This window comes from Xenopus laevis, chromosome 2S (assembly GCF_017654675.1).
Source record: "Xenopus laevis strain J_2021 chromosome 2S, Xenopus_laevis_v10.1, whole genome shotgun sequence".
Classification (NCBI taxonomy): domain Eukaryota; kingdom Metazoa; phylum Chordata; class Amphibia; order Anura; family Pipidae; genus Xenopus; species Xenopus laevis.
This window is the reverse complement of record NC_054374.1, coordinates 163,205,067-163,231,101: the sequence shown is the minus strand read 5'-3', so window position 1 is coordinate 163,231,101 and position 26,035 is coordinate 163,205,067. Positions and strand designations below refer to the sequence as shown.

The window sequence follows — 26,035 nt, the reverse complement described above, 5'->3', positions numbered from 1 at the left end:
AAAAAGAAAAAAGTGAAGGCCAGGCAAGCCACCCCTTAAACATTTGCAAATTGAAGGAAAAGCCTATTATTTCATATTCTAACACCTTTTTTTTTCCCTACTGGAAACAATTAAAATCAGAATCAGTTGGTACCAAGGTTGAGTTGTTCCTAAAGGCATGATCGCACAGAGGCCAATATAAACTGCTGATTTGGCCTCTCCAGATTAAGTCTGCCGCTTATTTACCCATTTAAAGGGTGGTTCCCCTTTAAATAAATTTTTAGTACGATGTAGAGAGTGATATTCTGAGACAATTTGCAATTTCATTTTTTTATTATTTGAGGTTTTTGAATTGTTTAGCTTTTTTATTCAGCAGTTTGCAATTTGGTTGCTACGGTCCAGATTACCCTAGCAACCATGCATTGATTTGAATAAGAGACTGGAATATGAATAGGAGAGGCCTGCACAAAAACATGACTAATAAAAAGTAGCAATAACAATACATTTGTAGCATTTCTTTTTAGATGGGGTCAGTGACCCCCATTTGAAAGCCTGAAAGAGTCAGAAGGCAAGCCTTTTATGCACTAATATAAAAAAGAAATGATAAATGTACCAGATTTTTAAAAATCCACAGATTAGTTTTGTTGAGACACTATTCACATTGATATGTTGCATCTTATTGACATAAAGACTCAAGGGGAGAATTATTCACAATGCAATTTCCCTGGGCTCAAAGCTTTAGGGGCTACACTGAGCCCTTGATTGAAGGATAAGATTATGTTATCCAATATATGATGAAGATATGGATCCCTCAAGCATTGCTTTGCTCAACGGGCCCTTCAAAATCATGTCCCATCCCTGTAGAATTGCATGCAACTGTCGCATTATGTGACGACATGTGATGTCCATATGATCAGATGCAGCCACAAACTGTCATCATCGGGCTTTACGGAAATAGATTTGCTTGTGATATCAATGTGACTTCATGGAGATCAAAGGGGGATCTCCTTGTGTCAAGAGTAAGTTTATTGTCATTTCATCCATATACGTTTGTACAGTACACAGTGAAACGAAACAATGTTCCTCTAGGACCATGGTGCTACACAACACAACATAGATGTACCGGACAAGAGACAAAAAGTGCTTCTTTGTGTAACGTTGTGGTATATAGTAAGGTCAGATGGAGTGTGAGTGTGAGAGAGATCTGTCCGGTCCCTGAGTATTCAGGAGCCTTATGGCTTGGGGGAAGAAACTGTTACACAGTCTGGTAGTGAGGGCCCTAATGCTTCTGTACCTTTTTCCAGATGGCAGGAGTGTGAACAGTGAGTGTGAGGGGTGTGTTGGATCAGACACAATGCTGGTGGCTTTACGGATGCAGTGAGTGGTGTAAATGTCTGTGATGAAAGGTAGAGAGACACCTATGATCTTCTCTGCTGTCTTCACTATCCTCTGTAGGGTCTTGCGCTCCATGACAGTGCAGTTCCAGCCCAGACAGTGATACAGCTGCTCAGGATCCTCTCGATAGTCCCTCTGTAGAAGGTTGTGAGTATGGATGGTGGGAGATGGGATTTCCTCAGCTTGTGCATGATGTAGAGGCGCTGTTGGGCTTTCTTGGCTAAGTAGCTAGTGTTGTGGGACCAGGTGAGGTTCTCCGCCAGGTTGACACCAAGGAATTTGGTGCTTTTGACGATCTCCACATTAGAGCCGTCGATGTACAGTGGCAGGTGGTCACTCCTAGTCTTCTTAAAGTCAACAACCATCTCCTTTATTTTGTCTACATTGAGAGACAGGTTGTTGGCTCTGCACCAGTCTGTTAACCGCTGCACCTCCTCTCTGTATGGTGACTCATCATTATTGCTGACGAGACCCACCACGGTCGTGTCATTAGCGAACTTTATAATGTGATTTGTGTGGTGGTGGCTGCACAGTCATGCAGAGTGAACAGTAGAGGACTAAGCACACAGCCTTGAGGGGCTCCGGTGCTCAGTTTGGTGGTTCTCGAGATGATGTTTCCAATCCTGTCTGACTGAGGTCTGTCGGTTAGGAAGTCCAGAACACTTGAGTCACATAATTAGGCAAAGAGGCAGCAGCACTACCTTACTGCCACCAGTTTAATCCAACTGCATAGAACACTAAGTGCAGGGGGAGTTAATTTTATATGTGTTAGTAAATGGGGAATGATTCAGATGTGTCTAAAGCTTTCTTCTGATTCATGCATCAATGCCTTTGATATAAGTACAATATCCAAGCCTGGTTAGGAGTCACTGTCTGCCAGACATACTAGAGGAACATATTCACACATTTGTTGAAACTGCCAGCTGTCATGGGACTCTTTCTGCCAGTAAAGTCTGGCCATTCTGATATCCCATGTTACCCAATGCCCTTTTTAGGCAGCCTGTGCCAATTCAAGAACCTGAAAGAGGAATGATGACGTCTCACACCCCTAGTTACCATTCCTTAAGTAATGCAACTTTTCAGTTGGTCTTCATTATTTTTTTAAAAGTTTTTTTTAATAATTGCCTTCTTCTGACACTTTCCAGTTTTTAAAAGGTGGTCACTGACCCTATTTAAAAATGAATGCTCTGTAAGACATACACATTTATTGTTATTGCTATTCTCCCTTATGAAAAAAAAAATTCAGCCATAAAGCAGGGCAGGACTGCTGTCTCCAATGGGGATCAAATGGGATCTGTGCAGCCACTGGGACAAAATGCTCTGTTATACAGATAGCTAGAATCTCAGCTGCCATAAAGCAGGACAGGACTGCTGCTTACAATGGGGATCAGATAGGATCTGTGCAGCCACTGGGACAGAATGTTCTGTTATACAGATAGCTAGAATCTCAGCTGCGATAAAGCAGGGCAGGACTGCTGCTTACAAAGGGGATCAGATAGGATCTGTGCAGCCACTGGGACAGAATGCTCTGTTATACAGATAGCTAGAATCTCAGCTGCCATAAAGCAGGACAGGACTGCTGCTTCCAATAGGGATCAGATAGGATCTGTGCAGCCACTGGGACAGAATGCTCTGTTATACAGATAGCTAGAATCTCAACTGCCATAAAGCAGGACAGGACTGCTGCTTACAATGGGGATCAGATAGGATCTGTGCAGCCACTGGGACAGAATGTTCTGTTATACAGATAGCTAGAATCTCAGCTGCCATAAAGCAGGGCAGGACTGCTGCTTACAATGGGGATCAGATAGGAACTGTGCAGCCACTGGGACAGAATAGTTAAATATATAGCTAGAATAGGGTTGCCACTTTTGCTGGTGGCTAAATCTGAACAAAGGGGGGGGCAGACTTCTGTCCAGTTTTCACAATGTTTTAAATGGGACAGAAAGTTTTGAACAGACAGCCCTTTGACAAACTGAGACGTCCAGTTGAAACCTACATTGTTGGAAACCCTACCCCTATCTATTCTGCGTGATGAGTTAGACCAGGTATGGGATCTGTTATACAGAAATCAGTTATCCAGAAAGCTCTGAAATACAGCAATGCTCATTTACAAAAAATATTTTTTATTTTTGCTTATTTCTGTTTCTGTAATAACACGAAATAAACTGCACTTGATAATAACTAAGCCATGTCAAGGTGAGTATCTTGGTATTTAATTGGTTTTCATATATTGGCAGATTATTGTTTGGGTTTCACAAGGCTGAAAACTGAACAGAAAGTGGAGACCCAAACAGGTGTTAGAAAAACCGAACAGGAGGCAACTAGGGTTGGACTGTCCCACTGGGATACCAGGAAAACTCCCGGTGTCAATGCCCCTCATGCTGCTCAATGTTGGCCTATTTCATGGCCATTCCTTATTTCTATGAGAACAAGAGACTAAATAGATGGAGCAATAGGTTATAGTATGTAAAGAAAAGAGACTAGGAGGATAAAGGTTGAATGACTATAGGGAGAAAATAGTACCGAGGGTGGGTCCTCAGTCTAAAGTTTTTTGGTGGACCCCTGGTATAAGTTTTTTTTGTGGGTCCTTGGTGTGTCCCAGTCCGAAACTGGTTGCCACCTTTTAATAAAATTTCCACCGCACAGTGGAGGGAGCGGGAACAAAAGGGCGGGCTGTGATGTCAAAGGGGGCGGAGCCATGGTGTGCAATTGGCCAGAAGCCAGCAAAAAGGTAAATTTTGACAAGACTGGGAGCAGGCTGTGGCTTTTGTTAGGGCTACATTGCCGGTAAATTTGTAATACTGGCCCCGGCCTTGGCAGATGTTTTACTGGTTAGGCTGGTAAAATACCGGCCGGATGGCAACCCTAAAGATGGCCATAGACACAAAGATCCGTTTCGTACGATTTTCGGACTGTGTGTGGAGAGTCCCGACATATTTCGTCCGGCGGAGATCGGTCGTTTGGACCTGTCGATCGGACAGGTTAGAAAATTTCTGTCGGCTGCGGGTAATATCTCTGCGTGTATTGCCGATAGTACGATTTTCAGTGGGAGACTGTCACCAGCTTTGTCGGACATAACTATCGTACGATTGCTGTCAGGGGCAGAACATTGGCTGATCTGTTCTTTTACTACTTTATTTGATGGGAATGGTAAGACTTTGATCTGAATGGTTAGTGGCAGGTCAGGAGATGGTAAAGTCCAATCAGATCTCTGAGTCTAGGGGCAGCTTTAAAGGAATTGTACAGTGTAAAATTAAAAACTGGGTAAATAGATAGGCTGTGCAAAATAAAAAATGTTTCTAATATAGTTAGTTAGCCAAAAATGTAATGTATAAAGGCTGGAGTGATTTGATGTGTAACATGTCAGTCAGAACACTACTTCCTGCTTTTCATCTCTCTTGGTTTACACTGACTGGTTACCCTGGTTACCAGACAGTAACCAATCAGAGACTCGAAGGGGGGCCACATGGGTCATATCTGTTGCTTTTGAATCTGAGCTGAATGCTGAGGATCAATTACAAACTCACTGAACAGTTATGTCCCATGTGGCCCCCCTTATAGTCACTGACTAACTCAGAGTTAGAGAGCTGAAAAGCAGGAAGTTGGATTCTGGCTGTTTTATTAGAGATCTGTTCACTCCAGCTTTATACAATACATTTTTGGCTAACTAACTATATTAGAAACATTTTTTATTTTGCACAGCCTATCTATTTACACAGTTTTTATTTTCACACTGAACTGTTCCTTTAAGGTGGCCATACACAGAGAGATCCGCTCGTTTGGCGATTTCGCCAAATGAGCGGATCTCTCCCCGATATGCCCACCTTGGGGTGGACAATATTGGGCTGATCCGATCGTGGGCCCTAGGGCCCAACGATCGGATCCTAACAAATCGGAACGGGCGGTCGGATCGCGGGACTGCATCAACGAACAGATGCGGCCGTCATCCGACGGGATTTTTCGTCCCATCCGATCGAGATCTGGCCGACTTTTGGCCAGATCTCGATCGGGGAAGCCCCTTGGGGGGCCCCATACACGGGCCAATAAGCTGCCGACTCGGTCTGTCTGCAGCTTTTATCAGCCGGTGTATGGCCACCTTCACACTACAATCAGCAACTATCTAGTTATGTTGCCCATAGGCTCAGACCCGCAGTTAATTGGGTGCAAGTAATATCATGAAATAAGTGAAATATCACGATTTAGACGGGATGATAACGCCGCACACATTACGGAGATGTAAATAAACGCAACGAACAGAACTGAGCGGCTGCCCAGCCTGACGACCACATGACTTCGAAATTCCCGCCCACAAACAGCCCATTTCGAAACCACGCCCCTCTCAGACATCCACGCCTATCAGCGAAAACCTCTCCGCAAAGCCCGCCCTCCCCCTGCACTGTCACGTGATGCTGCCGGGTCCAGCGCCGCTCTGAAGTGAAGTCGCTCCGCCATTTTCCTGCAGCTTCCCGTTAGTCTGGGAGCCAGTGCCTCGCGGCGGTCACTCAGTATCGGATTACAGGGTGGGAGTGGGTTGTTAAAGGGACCAGGAGACCCACCCCCCACTCAGCGGCGGGGCCTGAGACCTCGCGTGTCCCCCTTCAGCGCCCTCCTCCTCCATGGTCACGTGTGCAGCGCTGGAGGCATCGTCACTCCGGAATCCGCCTTCTCCTCAGCGCACCGGCTGCTCCTCCCAGTGACAGGGAACATGTCCGGCCAGAGCATCACCGACCGCATCACCGCGGCGCAGCACAGTATGACCGGCTCGGCCGTCTCCAAGACCGTGTGTAAGGCCACTACCCACGAGGTTATGGGCCCCAAGAAGAAACACCTGGACTGTGAGTATCTGGCCCTCCTCACGCTCTTCCCATCAGCCCCTTGGAGCTCCTGGGAGTTGTAGTTGCACAGCTGCAGACCTGGAGTATGGTTTGACTAACCTCTGGCTGCTGCTCTGTGTTTGGGAATGCTGGGAGTTGCTGGCTGGAGCTGATCAACCTGTGATCCTCAGGCATTGGTTTGGCCCATGCTGGGACCTGTAGTTGCTGTTCTATCTGCTGGACAATTACCCTTCCCACCCTCTGCTTTCTTGTGGAATGCTGGGAATTGTAGTTCCAGTAAGTGGCTTTATAGATCAGCTATGAATGATTAGTTTGTAGTTCTGCAGTTGCTGATACCCCCCTCCCCTCCATGGCAAAGTTTTAGAAAGGGGCATTTAACATGTGACTCTGGCTGCCCACCGGCTACTCCCACTCCCTGCTGTGTGGAGGAATGTTGAGAGTAGTTGTCATCAGGATGGAGACCCAGCAGCAGCTGCGTTAAATCAGGGACGATGCTGCTAAACTGAAAGCTGCCGACGGACCAAGTCCTTAGGTTATTTAGGGGGGCCCTTCCTTTAGGCTCCCCAACCGATATCTGTCAGAAAAGTGACCAGGTGACCATCAGCAGGTTAAAGGAGAAGGAAAGTCGTTTACCACTTGGGGTGCCAAATGTTAGGCACCCTCAAGTTATTGTACTGACTTACCTGAAACCCCCGGGCTGGTGCTCCAATCAGCAGAAAACTGCACCGCCAGGGGTTATACCAGTGAGAACCACGGAACGATCCTCTAAGTCTTCTTCTTTCTTCAAAATTCCAGGGGCAGACGCATGCGCAGTTGAATGAAATAGCGACTCTTTAGTTAAAGTTCGGCTTTTCACTTTAATGCGCAGCCATGAGAAGAAAGAAGAAGACAGAAGAGGATCACTTTGTGGTGCTCACTAAAACAACCCCAGGCCAGTGCAGTTTTCTGCTGATAGGAGCACCGGCCTGGGGTTTCAGGTAAGTAAATACATTCACTTGGGGTGCCTAACATTTGGCACCCCCAAGTGTGAAACGACTTTCCTTCTCCTTCAAGAAATCCTGTTGGATCTAGGACCGTATTGATTTGTTGATGCGGCCTCACACTGTCCTCCTGCATTCCCTTCATTGTGATCTGATCATTGGGCCCTAGGACCCACAATCAGATCATCCCAATATCACCCACTGGAGATGGCTGTATCTGGGCAAGATATGCGCATGTCTGTTTGAATAACTTTATTTGTAAAGCGTTGAGCTGCAGCGATGTACAGTGCATAAAAGTACAATATATCAAAAGTATACATGGGGAAGACAAATCATATAATAAATATACACAGAAATCATATCAGGACAAAGATTTTAAGTGCTATGTGGTAAGAGACAGTGGGAAGGAGGTCCCTGTCCAATAGAGCTTACAGTCTAAGTGGGTAGGTGGCTAACCTACAGGCACAGTTTGGAGATGAAAAAGTGCACAAGGTAAGGCATTGTCAATAGGCAGAGGATTAGACTAATGTTCTAGTGCTCCAAAAGGTAGACTCTTAGTTTTTTCTTGAAGTTATTAAGAGAGGATTCCTTACGGAGGACTTCCGGGATGGGATCGCAGCAAGATAGAAGGTTGGAGACAAGAGGTGGCAGTGGATGTGGATGGTGTGAAGAGAAGGTGGCTCTGAGAGGAGCGGAGAAGACGACCAGGAATGTTCAGTGAGACAAGAGAAGAAATGTAGTGAGGCGCAGAGGAGTGAAGGGCTTTTAATGTTAGCAGAAGGATTTTATATGCTATTCTTTGCTTAACTGGTAGCCACGCTAATGATTTTAAGTTGGTGTTGAACAGGTTCCCTTTTAGGAGAGAGCAGCAAGATCCTTGTAGCAGAGTTTAAAGGACCAGTCACAAAGCTTTTAATAAGAAATGACTTAGCGATTCTCTGCATGCGCTCCTCTTCAGAAACGGTGGCAGGGTGACAATCCATTGCGCGGCGCTCGATTTCTCCTCCCTGCCTTCTATAGGTGATAGCCAGGGAGGAGAAATCGAGCGCCGCACGATGGATCGATGCCCCTGTCGCCCTTTCTGAAGAGGAGCGCATGCAGAGAATCGGTAAGTCATTTCTTATTAAAAGCTTTGCGATTTAAAAGTTAAAACTGTATTGGTTTTTTTTCATTACAAAGGAACTAATTTTTTAAAAAAAAATTTTATGTTACTGGTCCTTTAAGTTTGTTTGGAGGGGAGAGAGATAGGAGTCAGGAAGATTGGTTAGGAGGAGATTGCAATAGTCAAGACGCAAAGATTTGATCGTGCAAATCTCGATCCAGCCGATTTTCGGGCCGTGTGGAGCCCGGAGATGTCGATCGGTCATTCAGTTGATCGGGTTAGAAAATTTCTGTTGGCTACCAATAATATCTCTGCATGTATTGCCGATCTGATGATATCAGTTCTGGACAATGTATTGGGATGACTGGGGATTTGGCAGCTGTGCTCTCGATCTCCGTAGGGCCCCCCCGCTCCAGGTGTAGGAAATGAACCAATTAGTTAGAGAACTGAGAGAAAGCTAACGAAGAGGCAGAACTTGCTGCTAGCTGCTCTTTATTGCACACAACATGTTTCGGGCCACTTGATAAAGGGCTCTTGGCCCGAAACATTTTGTGTGCAATAAACTAACTGATGATATCAGTGCGAGACTGTCACTAGCTTTTGTCGGACATAACTTTCGTACGATTGCTGTCTGGGGCAGAGCATTGTCTGATCTGTTTTTTTACTACTTTATTTGGTCGGAATGGTTAGTGGCAGGTCTGGAGATGGAGATGTTTGTCCAATGTGAAGGTAAATCTGCACATCTATGGCCAGCTTAAACGGGATAAGATAAGGGCATAGAGAAGTGTTTTGGCTGTTATTTGTGAAAGAAACGGGTGATATTGGGATGATCTGATTGTGGGTCATGGGGCCCAATGATCGGATTATCAACAATATATTATCAACAACAATGATGGGCATCAACCTCTTGTACTGGAGTTATAGTTGACCAGTCTTAGAATTCCAGAATTCTCCCTTGTTTCAGTTGGGGGATCAGTGTTGGATTAATGAGATGTGTGGCCCCTAGGTGACATCCACAGATCCCCTTCTAGGCCACTGTACCAGTAACAATGCAGCACACGCTTTACGCCTCTCTCGTACCTGTGATATTGCTAGATCTGTCTGTATCCGGCCATGCGCCTTGCCTTGCTGCCTTTTACCAGCAGGAGAAAGACAACGAAAGAAAATAGAAACAATAATTGTAAAAAGCTACTTGGGCCCCTATACCAGTGTCCATGGGCAGGGACCCAGCGGCATTTCCGTGTTATTCTCTGTCATTATTAGATGCTGTAAGGAGAGATCACTCTGATCTGATTGGCTCTGACCCAATGGCTTTAGAAAAGGAATGTCCTCTTATGACAGTAGAGCTTGCACTTAGTCCAAGGCAGCTGTAAAGTGCTCACTCTCCCATAGAGCTGACTATTCTGATTAAGTCTAGTCTTCAGCTTCACGGGCTTATCTCTTGAATCCTATATACAGGATCTTTTTATACAAACAGATATGGTGATGGGCCTACTCATCGCATTTACTGGATAACCGGTTATCGTAGAATATCTTCAACACTGTAGAAAAGAAATACTATTATCCTGGGGCAAATTATTATTGGGGCTAGTGATGTTGATCAATATATCAGAGGACTTTTTATAATACACGTATGGGATCCTTTATCCGGAAACCTGTTATCCAGACAGCTTGAATTACGGAATAACCATCTCCCATATACTCCTTTTTCTTAATCAAACAATTCACATTTTTAAAAATGATTTCCTTTTTCTGTGTAATAATAAAACAGTCGCTTGTACTTGAACACAGCTAAGATATAATTAATCCTTATTGGAAACAAAACAACACTAATGGCTTTATTTAATGCTTAAATGGTAAGGAGATCAAAATTACAGAAAGATCCCTTATCTGGAAAACCCCAGGTCTGGAGCATTGTGGATAATAAGTTCCATTCCTGTATGTCGGCTGTATTGTGTTCCAGGCACATTTATTTGGCAATACTATGTCTCATATTCATAGCAGATTTTATTGTTTGATCAAACAGAACAACCTGTATTTCTTTTCACTTTCGTTGCCTAATCCTCCCAGACCAGAGTTGTCAGGCAGGGCCTCTATTAACTATTCTGCCATCGTGTAGTTTTAGTAAAGCTCATATTGCACATATATACAGTAAAATCTCAATTTAACATACCCTGGTTATATGTTTCCCTCATTTTACAGCAATTTTCTGGTCCCACCACTATATATTGCACAATAGAATTTATGGAAGTTTTACTTTATTTATGTTTAGCTGCCAGCTGACTGGATTCTTCATGACTGGATTCACTAAAACACTGGCGCAATGAATTTTGAATGCATTTAGGTGGGGGGTTGCTCCAATAAATGTGCAATTTTAAGCTATAACAAGCCTTTTTTAGACCACCCTTAAAGGGGTGATTCACCTTTAAGTTAACTTTTAGTATATTATACAATGTCGATTCTAAGCAACTTTTTATTTGGTCTTCATTTTTTATTTTGTGTTTAGGGATGCATGGAATCTAGGATTCGGTTCGGAATTCGCCCTTTTTCAGCAGGATTCAGATTCGGCCGAATCCTTGTGCCTGGCCAAACCGAATCCAAATCCTAATTTGCATATGTAAATTAATGACGGATAGGGAAATCACGTGGCTTTTCGTCACAAGATTTTTCCCCCCTACGTTTTCCTTTCCTGCCCCTAATTTGCATATGCAAATTAGCATTCAGTTCAGTATTCGGCTGAAACTTTCACCAAGGATTCAGGGATTCGGCCGAATCCCAAATAGTAGATACGGTGCATTCCTAGTTGTATTTGCCACCTACTCTTGACTCTTTGCAGATTTCAGGTGGGGGGTCATTGACCCCAGCAGTGAAAAGAATGATTTGTGAGGCTACAGTTTTATTGTTAAAGTTACTTTTTAATTATCTTTCTGTTCAGGTCCTTGCCTATTCAAATACCAGTCTCTCGGTCAAACCACATCCCAGTTGCTAAGCTAATTAGCACCCTAGCAACCAGATAGCTGCTGAAATCTCAAAATGTGAAATAAGAAAAAAAAAAAACATGGAGATAATAAAAAATAGACTAATTGCAAATTGTCTCAGAATTACACCTTCTACATCAGTGATCCCCAACCAGTGGCTCGCAAGCAACATGTTGCTCTCCAACTGACTAAGTAAATATATGATGATGTGAAAGTGATTTAAAGGAACTCAGCTTCACACTCCTTACGCTTTCAGGTTACTAGAGTTAGAGTCCCTAGCAACCAGTGAGTGGTTCATATTCTAGAACAGAAAGACAGATTTTTACACCAAATAAAGTTAATACTTGATCACTTGTGTAGTGAAATCCCTCTTTAAACCTGTTCATTCAGTCATGTAATCCTATTTGGTGGCTTTTGGCTAATTTGTATTTAATAGTTCTACCGGCTCGTTACAGATGAATCGATAATGTGTCTGGGATAATATTCTCCCGTTCAGGAAATAAAACATTTGTTGTTTCCGTGTTGTTGCCCTGTAGTCATTGACAACTACTGTGGTTTGTTTGTGAGCTCATACAGACAATGGCATCTATATCCCTATTGTTCCTCTAGCCCGAGGGCCGGCTTCTAACTCACAACTTTGTAGATTCAAAATCTGATCCAAGTGTAACGGCTCATTCTCTGGTTCCTCCCTCTTTGGTTTAGTTGTTGCTTTATTAACCCTTAAAGCAGAAATAGCCTCAGGTGCTATTGACTTTTTAAAGGAGAACTAAACCCTAAAAATGAATGTGGCTAAAAATACCATATTTTATATAGTGAACTTATTGCACGAGGCTAAAGTTTCAGCTTGTCAATAGCAGCAATGATCCAGGACTTCAAACTTGTCACAGGGGGTCACCATCTTGGAAAGTGTCTGTGACACTCACATGCTCAGTGGGCTCTGATTGGCTGTTGAGAAGCTAAGCTTAGGGCTCGTCACTAATTATCCAGCAGAAAATGAGCTTCCCTGGCTGTAATATAAGCTGATGCTACAGGTTTGCTGATTATTAAATTCTGATGCCAATTGCACTGGTTTCTGTGCTGCCATGTAGTAATTATGTGTATTAATTACTAATCAGCCTTATATTGTGACATTTCTATTCTATGTGTACTGTATATTGTGAGTGGGTCCTTAAGCTCATTAAGTGACAGCAGCCCAGTGCATGTGCAGTGAATCAGCAGAAAAGAAGATGGGGAGCTACTGGGGCATCTTTGGAGACACAGATCTTCCCTGCTGAAGGGCTATGGTTGCCTACAGAGACCCGAAACACAATGTACAACATTTTTAAACTACTTTTTTAGTTAGGCTTTAGTTCTCCTTTAAAGGGGTTATTCGCCTTTGCAAACTTTTATTTTTAGTTCAATTGTTTTCAGCTAGTTAACCAGAAATACAGACTTTTTTTCAATTACTTTCTATTTTTGTGCCTGATTTTGGAAAATTTAAATTTGAAGAGGTTGTTCACCTTCCAAACACTTTGTTTTTTCCCAGTTGAGTTGTTTTCAGATTGTTCTTCAGAAATAAAAATAAAAGATTTTCGGTGGTTATACAATTGGATACGGCTGTATTTTCGACTTCCATATACATTTCTCTGTGCTTACAACTCCACTGTGCCAGTAAATCAAAAAAACAAAAAAAAAGGAAAAATTCCAGCAGAGTAACTGCAAACTTTTATTCCAGGTTTTGGTTTCCCCAGAAATAAACATTTTTTCAATTGCTTTCCATTTTTAATATCTTATCGTTTTTTCAAAATTGAAGTTTAGGGGCAGATTTATTAATGTTCGAATGGTAAATTCGAATTTTCAAGTTGAATTTTTGGTCAAAACTCACAAATTCGGGTTGGGAATAATCCAAACTCGAATTTGAATTCGAGATTTCTCATACCTCGACCCTGGGAACAACTCAAATTTGATAGTACACCACCTAAAACCTGCCGAGTTCATGTAGAAGTCAATGGCAGAGGTCCACTGACCCATTTGAAGATGTTAAAGGGGTTGTTCACCTTTAAATTAACTGTTAGTATGATGTTGAGAGTGATAATTTGCAATTATTTTTTATAGCTTGTGGTTTTCAAGTTATTTAGCTTCTTATTCTGAAGCTCTCTAGTTTGCAATCTCAGCAGTCTGGTTGCTGGGGTCCAAATTCCCCTAGCTACCATGCATTTATTTGAATAAGAGACTGAATATGAATAGGAGAGACCTGAACAGAAGGGTAAAAAGTAGCAATAACAATACATTTGTAGCCTTACAAAGCATTTGTTTTTAGATGGGTCAGTGACCCCCATTTAAAAACTGGAAAGAGTGAGAAGAAGGCAAATAATTCAAAAACTATAAAAAAATAATAAAGACCAATTACAAAGCTGCTTCGAATTAGCCTTTCTATAGCATACTAAAAGTTAACTTAAAGGTGAACCAGCCCCTTAAAAGCCTTCCTGACATTAGAGTTTCTTGGAGAACAAAACTATACAAGTTCTGACGAATTCGAAGAGTTTTTGGGTTGGTTAAATTAGCTCGAGTTTTCAATGTCTTTCGAGTTAATTAGAAGTAAAAAAAACTCATTGCTCGACTTTTGTTAAATATGCCCCTTAGTATTCCTTGTCTCTAGTGTTTCAGTTCAGATCAGTAATTCAGGTGCAGATTCTGAAGGGTTACAATTTGCTCCATTAGTTGATCCATTTCTCAGCAGTATCTGGGGAATATTGGTAACTATTATATCAAGTCTTAACAGCTGCCTGTAATGAAACTCAGGGATTCTACTCAGCAGGACAAACATAAGAAATGGATCATCTAAATTGTCAATTTAGAACAGTTAAAGAGTCGGCGACCTCCCCCCATTCCGAGTTTCATTACAGGCAGCTGTTAGAATTGATTCAATAGTTGTGGGAAATGTATTGACTAATGGAGCAAATTGTAACAATTCAGAACCTGCACCCGGATCACTGAGCTGTCAGGCTAAAACACCAGAGACACAAACATTAGAATTTACAGGTGTGGGATCTGTTATCCGGAAAACTCTGAATTATGGATAGCCCATCTTTCATAGACTTCATTTTATCTAAAAATTTTTTTACGGATTTACTTTTTCTCTGCAATAATAAATAGGGATGCACCGAATCCAGGATTCGGCCGATTCCTTGTGCCTTGCCGAACCTAATCCTAATTTTCATATACAAATTAGGGTCGGCAAGGTAAATCACATGACTTTTCGTCAGAAAACAAAAAAGTTAAAATTACCCCCAGTTTCTCCTTTCCTTCTCCTAATTTGTATATGGGAATAAGGATTTGGTTCGGTATTCAGCGGAATCTTTTGTGAAGGATTCTGGGATTCAGCCGAATCCAAAAAAAGGGGATTAGGTGCATCTCTAATAATAAAGCAGTAGCTTGTACTTGATTCCAATTAAGATATAATTAATCCTTATTGGAAGCAAAACCAGACTATTGGGTTTATTTAGGGGCACATTTACTATTGGTTGAATATCGAGGGTTCATGAACCCTCGTTATTCGACCGGCGAAGTAAAATCCTTCGACTTCGAATATCGAAGTCAAAGGATTTACCGCATTTAGTATGATCGAACGATCGAAGGAAAAATCGATCAAACGATAAAATCCTTCGAATCCATCAATCAAACGATTTTCCTTCAATCCCAAATTGGTAGGAAAGCCTATGGGGACCTTCCCCATAGGCTAACATTGGTGCTCGGTAGGTTTTAGGTGGCGAAGTAGGTGGTCGAAGTTTTTTTTAAAGAGACAGTACGACTATCAAATGGTCGAATCGTTTGATTCAAAGTCGTAGTTGAAGGTCGAAGTAGCCAAAAAAATACTTCGAAATTCGAAGTATTTTTTATTCTATTCCTTCACTCAAGTAAATGTGCCCCTTAATGTTTACATGCTTTTTTTAGTACACTTAAGGTATAAAGGTATGACCTGCATATAAAGACATCTTTGCATTGTATGTAGGTGCCTCTTGTGTTGTGGAGGTAGGCCCAGCTATGAAGCCAGCATTTTGTAGATGACTGTAATCAGGTTAGATTATGGGGGTCATACAGTTGACTAATGGATGGAAACTTCTGCTGGATCTAATGTTTCCTCTTTTGACATAGAAAAAGTAATCAGTTATTCCTCTATGTTCCATTGGGTGGGAATGACATGGCTTTGCACATATCCATCATCACAGAGATCATCCCTATTGGAGCTTACAATCTAAGCTCTCTATTACATTCACATTAAAACATTTGTTTTATTAGGCACCAATGAACCTGCCTTTAAGTTCTTGCTGTGTTGGAGGAAACCCATGAAGAGAAGGGGAGAACATACATTGTTACATTCTTGCAGGTAGTGCACTGACTGGACTGCACCCCAGGACCCCAGTGCCACCCGTGTGCCACGTCGCTGCACTCTGCCTCTATTATTTGTACTTATACCTGCAGAATATTCATGAACATAAGTTTCCCACAGAATCAAACCTGATCAGCATTATCAGCTGACACTAATGCAGTGATACACTTGCTACCCTTATACTTTAGTGTTAGCTGTGATTTTATTACAGATATCTTACTGGATACTGTCATGGGAAAAAATGTTTATTTTTCAAAACGCATCAGTTAATAGTGCTGCTCCAGCAGAATTCTGCACTGAAATCAGTTCTCAAAAGTGCAAACAGATTTTTTTTTATATTTAATTTTGAAATATGACATGGGGCTAGACATCGTGGCAGTTTCCCAGGTGTCCTCAGTCATATGACTTGTGCTGTGATAAACTTCAGTCTCTCTTTACTGTTAGAGTGATATCACCCCCCCCCAGCAGCCTAACAACAGAACAATGGGAAGGTAACCAGATAGCAGCTCCCTAAAGTTGGCCATACACAGGGAGATTCGTTTGTTTGGCGATGACGCCAAACGAGCGAATCTTTCCCTGATACGACCACATTGAGATATCGGGCTGATCCAGTCGTGGGCCCTAGGGCCCAATGATCTGATCAGAATGGAGGCCGTATGAGTCAACAGATCGCGGGACCGCATCAACGAATAGATGTGGGCGTCAACCGACGGGATTTTTTACCCTGCCCGATTGTCATCTGCCCGACTTTCGGCCAGATATCAATTGGGAAAGCCCGTTGGAGGGCCCTACACGGGCCAATAAGATGCCGACAGCTTTTATTGGCCCGTGTATGGGGGCCTTGACACAAGATAACAGCTGCCTGGTAGATCTAAGAATAACACTCAATAGTAAAATCCAGGTCCCACTGAGACACATTCAGTTACATTGAGTAGGAGAAACAATAGCCTGTCAGAAAGCAGTTCCATCCTAAAGTGCTGGCTCTTTCTGAAATCACATGACCAGGCAAAATGACCTGAGATGCACCTAGCCACCAATATTACAACTAAATACACTTGCTGCTTCAGGAGTGACATTTTATATTGTACAGTGAATTATTTGCAGTGTAAACAGTGTCATTTAGAAACCCTTCTATCTTGCTGCTCCTGAATTCCATCCCTGAATTCCTCTGTAAGGAATCCTCTCTTAATCTCTTCAAGAAAAAACTAAGAGCCTACCTTTTGGAGCACTAGAACATTAGCCTAGTCCTGTTCCTATTAACTATGCCTGACTTAGACTGTAAGCTCTACGGGGCAGGGACCTCCTTCCCACTATGTCTCATAGCTTTGTCCTATGATTCTGTATTTATTTATAATACACAAAAGCCATGAATATCTTGTAAATTATATCCTTATAAACGGTGAGTAGTGATGTCATCAGTTATAAACGGTGAGTAGTGATGTAATTTCTATCACATGACTCACTAAAATTTGTGTATTATAATTAATAAAGTACCCCCAGTTGTAAAATATGAGGATATTAGAAGTTACCTCGGAGTTCCATGACCTGTATAAAAACACTCGGCCTTCGGCCTCGTACTTTTATATGGTCATGAAACTCCTCGGTAACTTATAATATCCTTATATTTTACAAGAGGGGGTACTTTATTCACTATATTATGTGATTTGTCTCCCCCATGTATGCTTTTATTTATATATTGTACTTTTATGCACTGTACAGCGCTGCATCTCCTAATAGCGCTTTACAAATAGTTATACATACATACAAATAAAAACTACATCATACAAATCATGACAGAATCCCATTAATGTAGGGATGCACCGAATCCGGGATTCGGCCAGGATTCGGCCTTTTTCAGCAGGATTCGGCCGAATCCTTCTGCCTGGTCGAACTGAATCCGAACCCTAATTTGCATATGCAAATTAGGGGCGGGGAGGGAAATCATGTGACTTTTCGTCAGAAAACAAGGAAGTAAAAAATGTTTACCCTTTCCCACCCCTAATTTGCATATGCAAATTAGGGTTCGGTATTCGGCCAAATCTTTCACAAAGGATTAGGGGGTTCGGCCGAATCCAAAATAGTGGATTCGGTGCATCCCTACTTTAATGTGCCGACGGTTGAAGATCAGAACTGTGATGTGCCCTGAGTCGGCCTTGGGTAAGATCCCGCTAGTGAGGCAGATGCTGCTCCTATGGCATTTTTATACTAAAGTCAAATGAGTCTTTGACTGTTAAGTACAGATTGTAGTCATTGTGGCACTCATTTTGGTGTACTTGGGCCCTCCATCATGAGTTGTGTCAGGTAACTGTTGTTGCCCATATATCTTCATAATTATAATATGTTCTTACTCTTGTCTGCAAGGTGCAGCAGTGCATCAAAATTTCAGACAAAAATCGTCTGACATGCAACGCAGGCACTTTCATGTAGTCCTCAATTTGGCAATGGAGAGAGATTGTGGGAAAATGGGATTTCTGTGCTTTTATGCTATACTATATGAACACCACCTTTTTGTTCCTATGTGTGGCTCTATTTTGGATTCGGCCGAATCCCTGAATCCTTCGTGAAAGATTCGGCCGAATACCAAACCGAATCTGAACCCTAATTTGTATATGCAAATTGGGGGTAGGAAAGGGTAAACATTTTTTACTTCCTTGTTTTCTGTCAAAAAGCCACATGATTTCCCTCCCCGCCCCCTAATCTGCATATGCAAAATAGGATTCGGTTCGGCCAGGCAGAAGGATTCCGCCGAATCCTGCTGAAAAAGGCCGAATCCCGAACCGAATCCTGGATTCGGTGCATCCCTAATTGCAATAGGGATTGGGATGTGTGTGTGTATTCGCCATAGCAGTGTGTGTTTTTCCTGAGTTTCTCCAAAGCAGATGTTTAGAAGATCTAATGTGGGGAATGTTGGCATTGATCTCTTCCGCTGAAGATGGAATAAGATTTGGCACAGTGTATCGACTGAAAATAAACTCGCAACTACAACTAATATTGAGTGATCTTCATGTGGCATTTTCGCTCAGAAATAAGTTTGTAGGTTCATCCGAAGGGAAACCGTTAATTTGGGTGCCCATGAATGGTACATCCAGCTTTTAATGATCACTTACATTGCCTCCCGTATCTGTCTTTGTTTACTGTGTAAATAATGCTTTGCCCATTGATTTCAGTAATAATAATGTCATTTCACTGCCAAATGTCTGGCACATGGGCAAGCTCAGCACTAACGCTTGGTGTTAGAGCCCAAACATCTGCTCTCAGTATGTGAACCTGACACATTGGCGTTGATAATTCTTGCCATTAAGTTCAAAGTGTTTTGTTCAGTGCTAGTCTCTTCCCTCCCTCTCTAGAGACAAAAATATTAAAAGTATCCAACATTCTGTTTATTTGTATTGGAAAGTAAAGTACAGTATAATGAGATTTGCTTATAGTGCACAGAACATCTGATTCATAGATACAAGGGGTTGGGTTTAATATATATGATAGATTGCTCCAGCTGCAACATTCTCTATAGACAGGAAAATAAATAAAAAAATAAACAGAAACGGGTGCTGTTCTTTAAAGGATAAGTAAACCTTTGAACTAAGTGAATGTAAAATTGATGAGGGGGCTGTTCTAAGAAATTTTGCAATGTACATTTTTTATTTATTTTGTTGTATTTATTTTATTTTGTAAAGATATTAAAGGATACATGTAGTGTTAATATGAATGAATTGTGTTACAACAGCGCCACCTTCTGGTCAGTTTCCCACCAGTCTGACCACCGAGTAGTCAAGGAAGTTATATGAAGTAATGCGACGTTAAAGGAGACATTTTGAGTAAAAAATAAGAATGTACCAGTGCATTATCCTCATTTAGATATAGAAGAATTGTGCTTAAAAAAAAGTAGTGTTTCAGGCTGATTTATTGAATATTTCTGCAAAAACCTTAATATCCCTCCCTTCTGTTCCACTTCCTGCTCCCTGAATTCCCAGGCTGTGCACTCAGCTCACTGCACTGTAGGACAGGAACCAATCAGCAGCTAGCAGGACCTGACAGGGAACTGAAGCCTGTCTGTGCTTGTTTGACTGCAGAGCTGTGATTGGCTGTCCTCCTCCTACTGTGCTTCTGGCAGGGATGTTAGGACAGACCCACCCCTCATTTGAAACACAGACAGGCACCAGAGAACATCTATAGGGAGCTCCAATAAAGGGGCCCTTTTTAAAAGATAATATCAATGTTTAGCACCATGTAAAAGCAACACCATATATTACTTATAATTGCCCACAAAATTAGGGGGTTTTCATTTATCCTATACGTCTCCTTTAAAGGGAAGATATTCTTTCTCTTTAATACACCGTCTTTAATACACCTTTAATCCCCAAGGTCCTTTTGAGGATACCAATAAATAAAATAAATAATTTAAAAGGTGTTATTAAAAAAAAACAAGTTATGTAATAAAGGGTAAGTATTGGGGCGTCCCCTTAAAAATTCTCAATCAAGATAAAAACCTGGGCAGCCAGAACCCCAATCAATCAATATACATTCATAAAAATAATCACTTATAGTGAAAACTAATTGATGGTTAAAAACTAAACGATTTTCCCTTAATTATAGTTCTCTCTACATGAGCCTTCTCTCCAATCCGGAATTTAGCCAACCAAAGTCTTAATGTGTGAGTTATAGTTCTCGAAACATGACTCTCCAGAGGTACTAATATACACAGGGGACATATGCAGATAATTGAGAGGCGAAAGGGTAAGTATTGGGGCGTCCCCCACCAAAAATATGGTTGGTGGCTTTGGGTTACTGCCCAGGTGCAAATGTGCACAGTGTTGGTAAATGAGCCCCAATAAGCTTGCGAGTCATTGGAAAAGCTGGGGATTGGCTGGGCAGTGATGTTGTATAGGGCCTAGCTGAAATGTGCTATTCTGGGGCCCATCTTTCTGTGCCCCCTTTAGTTCTCATGCTCAGTTCATTCTACATTTAGCTACCCACAGAGCAATTTAGTTGCCTTTTTAGCTTCTGCCTTACTTTTATGCTTTGAGTAAATGTGTGAAAGCTGCTGCTTCTGTGACTACAGAAACACTTTGGGGCTCAATAATGAATAATGGGCAAATTTGCACCTGGGCAGTAAATCATGGCATCCAAGCAGAGGCTTGCTTTCATTGCTCAACCTGCAGGAGACTTAAAGGAGAAGGAAAGGTTAAAACGAAGTAAGCTTTATCAGAAAGGTCTATATAAATACACCAGTTAACCCTCAAAGTAATGCTGCTCTGAGTCCTCTGTCAAAAGAAACAGCACATTTCTTTCCTTCTATTGTGTACTCATGGGCTTCTGTATCAGACTTCCTGTTTTCAGCTTAAACCTTCAGGGCTATGGCTTGAGCATGCTCAGTTTGCTCCTCTCCCCTTCCCTCCTCCCCTTCATGCTGTAATCTGAGCCCAGAGCTATGAGTGAGCAGGGAGAGACTCAGGCAGGAAGTGATGTCACGCCAAGCTAATATGGCGGCTGCTATCCTAAACAAACAGAGAACTTCTAGAGCTGTTTACTCTGGTATGGTAAAGCATTCTGCAGAATAAATTAGTGTTAGCTATGCACTATTGTGGCTAATCTATTGGCAATTAACTGCTTTAGTAGCTTTCCTTCTCCTTTAAAAGCTGCCGACGGCTTATTGGCTCGTATGTGGGGCCATCTGACGGGTTTCCCCGATCGATAGCTGGCTGAAAGTGGGGCAGATCTTGATCGGGCAGGTTAAAAAATCCCGTCAGATGTGTGTGTGTATGCGGTCCCGCGATCTGACTGCCCGTATTGGATGCATTATGATCTGAACGTTGGGCCTTAGGGCCCACGATCGGATCAGCCCGATATCGCCCACTTCAATGTGGGCATATCGGGAAGAGATCCGCTCATTTGGCGACATTGCCAAACGAGCGGATCTCTACTTCTATGGCCACCTTTAGAAAAGCTAGCTACTGATTGGTTACTATGGGTTACTGCCCACGTGCAAATGTGCCCAGTGTTTATAAATGAGCCCGACCATGTTTTGTTTAAAGGGGAATGTTTTAAAAGTGCAATGGTGTATGTTTCTTGTTACTGACTGACAATCCTGCTGTATTGTTTATATTATTAATGTATATAGAGCCAAAGAAAAGAGTCCCTTTTCCATAGAGTACACAGCGATTCACTTGCTAGCAGAGCTGATTTCATTCTGGTTTCATTGGGGAGCCAGGTCCATATCTGTAATGTTTTCATTAGCCGGGTGACTAGCTGTGTGGCAAGAGCAAGGGAGAGGGCTGCCCTATGAGCTCAGCGTTGTAGGGTGACTGATACAAGAAGCAGCTTTGTGCATATGGCCAGTACTAGCCTCCGATAATAATAATCTGCTCTTTATTAAATACACTCCACACAATCTCTATTTTGGCTCAGGCTGAATAGACCCGTTTTCCTGCTGATTCAGTGCAAACCAGGTTGAGAAATGCAAATTTCTACAGAATCACACACAATTTTTGTTGACCGGTCATTTTCATGAGGCTACGCAGGTGCCAGGTGTCCATGTGTACTCATACGATTGAATAGGATGCTGAGTTGGGGGAAAGCTGATCCCTTATGTAAATGCCGTGTATTTTTGTTGCTTATTAGAGCCTCTGGGAGTGGATGGCACATTCGCTGCTAAAGACTTTTGTCTTATTAAAGGGCAAGTTCACCTTAAAATTTGGTTTGTAGTTGGCTTTCTTTATGGCAGTTTGCATTTGGTTTATATTTGTGTTTTGAGTGCAGGTATAGGATCTGTCATCCAGAAAGCTCCAAATTATGGAAATGCTGCCTCCCATAGACTCTTATATTCAAATAATCCAGATTTTTAAAATGATTTCCTTTTTCCCTGTAATAATAAAACAGTATCTTGTACTTGATCCCAACTAAGATATAATGAATCCTTATTGGAAGCAAAACCAGCCTATTGGGTTTATTTCATGTTTTCATACATTTTCTAGTAGCCTTAAAGGGATGGTTCATCTTTAAGGTAACTTTTATTATGTGTTAGAACTGCCAATTCTAAGCAACTTTTCAATTGGTTTTTATTATTTTTTGTAGTTATTTGCCTTTTTCTTCTGACTCTTTGCATCTTTCCAATGGGTCGCTGACTCCCTTCTAAAAAACATGCTCTGTAAGGCTACAAATGTATTTTTATTGTTACTTTTTATTCCTCATCTTTCTATTCAGGCTTCTCCTGTTCATATTCCAGTCTCTTATTCAAATCAATGCATGGCTGCTAGGGTAGTTTGGACCCTAGTTACCAGATATGCAAATTGAAAAGCTGCTGAATAAAAATCTATCCCAAAAACCTTTAATAATAAAAACTGAAATACAACAGCAAATTGTCTCAGAATATCACTCTCAACATAATACTAAAAGTTATCTCAAAGGCGAACAACCCCTTTAAGGTATGAAGATCCAAATTACAGAAAGATCCCTTATCTGGACAACCCCAGGTCCCAAGGATTCTGGATAATAGGTCCCATACCTGTATAAGTAGTAAGTATTAAAGGGGTTGTCCATCTTTGAGTTAACTTTGTCTTTTGTAGAGTTGCATCTGAGACGATTTGACATTTTTTATTTGTGGTTTTTTAGTTATTTGGCTTTTTATTCAGCAGCTCCCCAGTTTGCAGTGTGGTTGCTAGGTCCAAATTCCCCTAGCTACCGTGCATTGACATGAATAAGAGACTGGAATATGAATAGGAGAGGCTTGGATAGAATGATGAGTAATAAAATTAGCAATAATACATTTATAGCCCTACAGAGCTTTTATTTTTTTAGATGGGGTCAGTGACCCCCCGTTTTAAAGGCAAACAATTAAAAAAAGAAAAAAATAAATAATGAAGACCAACTGAAAAGTTGCTTAGGAATGGCCATTCTATAATATACTAAACGTTAAAGGGATACTCTCAAGGAAAAACATGTTTTTTTCAGAACATATCAGTTAATAGTGCTGCTCCAGCAGAATTCTGCACTGAAATCCAGTTCTTAGAAGAGCAAACAGATTTTTTTATCTGTTGAAATCTGACATGGGGCTAGACATATTTTTCCATGACAGTATCCCTTTAACTTAAAGGTGAACCACCCCTAAAAATGTTGCTGCTATGCAAATACATTGCTGTGAGTTAGTTTAGCACAGTCAGTTGTGATGAGGCTGGGAGATGAATGGGAAGGAGAATAAACTTAAAAATAAGTACATTTAAAATCGTTTGTCTGGTTTCTTTCCAGTTGGCAAGTTTAGTGACTGTAGCAAACATTGTGATTCTGTTTATTCTGTCTGCCAAGCATTTATATCTATTTCACAGCCAGTGTTTCTTAAAGTCGTAGTGGTGCAAGTTAAAGGGGAACTAATCCTGCTTTGCGCAGCACTGTCTCTGATCCTGAGTGTATAACATTCCTACCATAAAGCAAGACACGGCCGCTGTTGTTGACCAGTAAAACCGTAAAAGCAGTCATAAGAGTACTAGTAAATGACTTCTCCCCACTAAAAAATTCACAGTATACCTTTAATGAGGAGAAACTACAGCATTTATTAGTCCATTTACTTAATCTTATGCTTTGCTGGAATTCTTTTCCTGATAATTTGTGGCTTAAAAGACGTTCAATGGTTGGGGTCATCTTGTTTGAGCAACAGTTAAATATTATACACCCACGAGGATTATAATACTGACAGTAAATGTTTTAGAAAGTGCTGCAGTTGGTTCCAATATTTGTTGTTCTCTATCTGTGTAGCGTTGCATATATACATATATATATTGAGTAAATAAAACATTTGTTTTCTTCAAAAGAATTAACTAGGCAAATAGTTAGGTTCACACTGCGGTGCTTGGTCTGAACACTAGTTCTTCATGGCTACACTCAACTTTCTATAACAAATATTTTGGGATAAGGATAGACTTTAGTTGTCCACACTTTGGCAGGTATTTAATTATTTGAGCTAAATGAGTGGCCTGCTGAATAATTTGTCAGATATTGTGTGATTTGAATCCACACATGGGCCGTGATCTCCCTAATTGATTAATCTTAAGCACCATTTTTTTTTAATAAAAGATGTTGGCTCTGGCCTTGTTTCCCAGGGACAGGAAACTAATTCTTCGATAGATGTGGCCATCCACAACTAATGTTTACAGACCTATACATTAAAACTATGGCAGCATAGGTATCCCCTGTACTAAGCACAATTCAGCAGGAGCAGTCCCTAAGTTTACTCATAGTCTGTACAGAGAGATCCCATACAACTATGGCAGCATAGGTATTCCCTGTACTAAGCACAATACAGCAGGAACAGCCCCTAAGTTTGCTCATAGTCTGTACAGAGAGATCCCATAAAACTATGGCAGCATAGGTATTCCTCTGTACTAAGCACAATTCAGCAGGAACAGTCCCTAACTTTGCTCATAGTCTGTACAGAGAGATCCCATAAAACTATGGCAGCATAGGTATTCCCTGTACTAAGCACAATTCAGCAGGAACAGTCCCCTAAGTTTGCTCATAGTCTGTACAGAGAGATCTCATAAAGCTATGGCAGCATAGGTATTCCCTGTACTAAGCACAATTCAGCAGGAACAGTCCCTAAGTTTGCTCATAGTCTGTACAGAGAGATCCCATAAAACTATGGCAGCATAGGTATTCCCTGTACTAAGCACAATTCAGCAGGAACAGCCCCCTAAGTTTGCTCATAGTCTGTACAGAGAGATCTCATAAAGCTATGGCAGCATAGGTATCTCCTGTACTAAGCACAATTCAGCAGGAACAGTCCCTAAGTTTGCTCATAGTCTGTACAGAGAGATCCCATAAAACTATGGCAGCATAGGTATTCCCCTATACTAAGCACAATTCAGCAGGAACAGTCCCTAAGTTTGCTCATAGTCTGTATAGAGAGATCCCATAAAACTATGCAACATAGGTATTCCCCTGTACTAAGCACAATTCAGCAGGAACAGTCCCCTAAGTTTGCTCATAGTCTGTACAGAGAGGTCCCATAAAACTATGGCAGCATAGGTATTCCCCTATACTAAGCACAATTCAGCAGGAACAGCCCCTCTAAGTTTGTAAGACAGTGATAAACTGTGAAACTGTATAGGATAGGTTCATGTACTAGAGTGAATAGGTGCAGAGGAGTCTTAGGTTATGCGTGAAAAAGCCCTGAATCAGCCTGTCTTGCCTTATAATTGTCATGTTTGTGACAATGTCTCATTTAATACTGGGTTATGTCCAGCCCTCATGTACAAGTGATACTGCCCAGTATAGTCGTTCCCGGTCCCTCTCCCATTGCCTGGATGAGCCGCTGCAATTGCCAGATGACAGTGTTGCGCTGCTGTAGGTACAGTTTGTCTGTAAACATGGAGCTTTCAGCAGTTTAGACTCAACCGCAGACTGAA

General features: G+C 41.7%; 1 protein-coding gene across 12 annotated transcripts in view; it reads left to right on the top strand.

The window, feature by feature from the left end:
* The first annotated feature begins 5,747 nt into the window (after positions 1-5,747).
* The window catches only part of picalm.S (phosphatidylinositol binding clathrin assembly protein S homeolog), a 110,748-nt gene continuing 90,460 nt past the window's right edge, over positions 5,748-26,035 (top strand). For 3 of the 12 annotated variants that reach the window (XM_041584613.1, XM_041584614.1, XM_041584611.1), the window contains exon 1: positions 5,751-6,212. In XM_041584613.1, the coding sequence (XP_041440547.1) occupies positions 6,083-6,212 (130 nt within the window). In that variant the 5' untranslated portion in view covers positions 5,751-6,082. Of the gene's footprint in view, positions 6,213-26,035 lie in introns of all 12 variants that reach the window. The other 9 variants (XM_018250394.2, XM_041584612.1, XM_018250388.2 and 6 more) reach the window with 6 other exon arrangements.